Source organism: Phyllobates terribilis, unplaced genomic scaffold, assembly GCF_046119375.1.
Source record: "Phyllobates terribilis strain yellow unplaced genomic scaffold, ASM4611937v1 Scaffold_1__5_contigs__length_1240528914, whole genome shotgun sequence".
Classification (NCBI taxonomy): Eukaryota; Metazoa; Chordata; class Amphibia; order Anura; family Dendrobatidae; genus Phyllobates; species Phyllobates terribilis.
Window position 1 is genome coordinate 627639387 of NW_027362761.1, and position 1422 is coordinate 627640808.

At 45.0% G+C, this 1422-nt stretch overlaps 1 protein-coding gene across 1 annotated transcript; it reads right to left on the reverse strand.

Annotated features, from left to right (window-relative positions):
• Positions 1-249: 249 nt before the first annotated feature.
• LOC141154752 (epidermal differentiation-specific protein-like) lies at positions 250-789 on the reverse strand. Its single transcript, XM_073641172.1, has one exon. The coding sequence runs from the start codon at positions 787-789 to the stop codon at positions 250-252; it is 540 nt and encodes a 179-aa protein (XP_073497273.1).
• Positions 790-1422: the final 633 nt, after the last annotated feature.

Consider the following 1422-nt stretch of genomic DNA (forward strand, 5'->3'; position numbering starts at 1 on the left):
AATACAACCCCAGAACCCAGGACTTGGAGCTTTCAGAGCTGGTCCTCACCATCTTCAAGATGTGAGATGGAGCTCACTGTCTCTATGGCATTCTGACTTCTTTCTCTCACATCATGTGTGAAGTCTCAGCAGTGATGTGAGGACAAGGACTGATGAAAGGTCTCTGGTGAGATGATAGTCCATGGAGGCTCTGGAGATGGATGCAGATGATGGAGGCAGGGATCAGGCAAGCAGAGGATATAGATGTCATCACTCAGAGTCTTCCATCTTAGTTTTGGTTCCTTCGTAGGTTGTGTAGGCTTGTAGAGACTTCACAGGTCCATTCAAAGCTTTTGCAGGTTCTTGAGGAACTTTGTCTCCAATGATGCTGACAATTCTGTTTCCATTAAACTCAGTATCATCATACAGGAGCCAAACGCCCTTCTCCACTTCATGGGACAAGATCGGGAAGGCCAATTTTTCGTAAGAAGTACCTATTAGCCTCTGATTGTCCCCTTTATAGTCAATTTCTGGGTAGACTGTAATGACGTGGTCGCCCAAACCACCAGGTAATTTTCTCAATGAGCCGATGGCTTTGATCGTTATGTTATGGCTGTAGCTGCCTTCCTTGTACACAGCGATTTCTCCCTTGTAGTCGGCTTCAGAAAACACGATCCAGATTCCATCTGACACTTTAATGGACTTCACTTCTTCAATGTTGGTCACAGATGTAAAGTCATTCGTATCATTCACGATCTTGACTGCATCTCCAGCAAAGGCTTCTAAAGCAAACAGCTGGATCTTGCTCATTTTCAGCTTCTTGGTCTGATTCTCGATCAGGGTTTGAGCTCAGAGTGATCGCTGCCACCCAGGAGTCTCCATTTATAGAAGATGTGAGGAGATTACACAAGACTCACTTCATGAGAAATAATTCACTCACATTCTGCTGAAAACACATTGCAGTTCTTACACCACACCTTCACTGATGAAAACATTCAATAAAGTTGAAGTTTCTGCAGAAAAGAAACCCAAAAGTTACCTTGTTACCTGGAAAAAGTCCATCAAGTACAACTCAGCTCTTGTAACACGGGCACTTTAGATGGAGCGACACAGAATCACAGAGCAGCCAATACGGGGTTAATAAACAGGGGAAGTTTATAATAACAGGGTAAATCTCCACGCAGGGAGTATCAGGGGAAAAACAAGGGAAAAGCAGGTCAAAGTCTATCACTGACAGTTCACAGTTTAACTGGATGTAGCAAAGTCAAACCGGTTATAATCAACAGTTTTTTTCACTTAGCTGACTCTCGCTCCTCTCACGGCAGATGCACACTGATGCCGGTGTTGATTTCTTCAGGCTTCCCCGCCCAAACAATGCTTTGTCTTCTGGCGGCAGCGGGCGGTCACCGGTTTTACCCACTGAGCCCCTAGTCCATAACACGG

Excerpts from the sequence above, each read along its gene's own strand:
- LOC141154752 (XM_073641172.1), bottom strand. The coding sequence starts at position 789 with ATGAGCAAGATCCAGCTGTTTGCTTTAGAAGCCTTTGCTGGAGATGCA.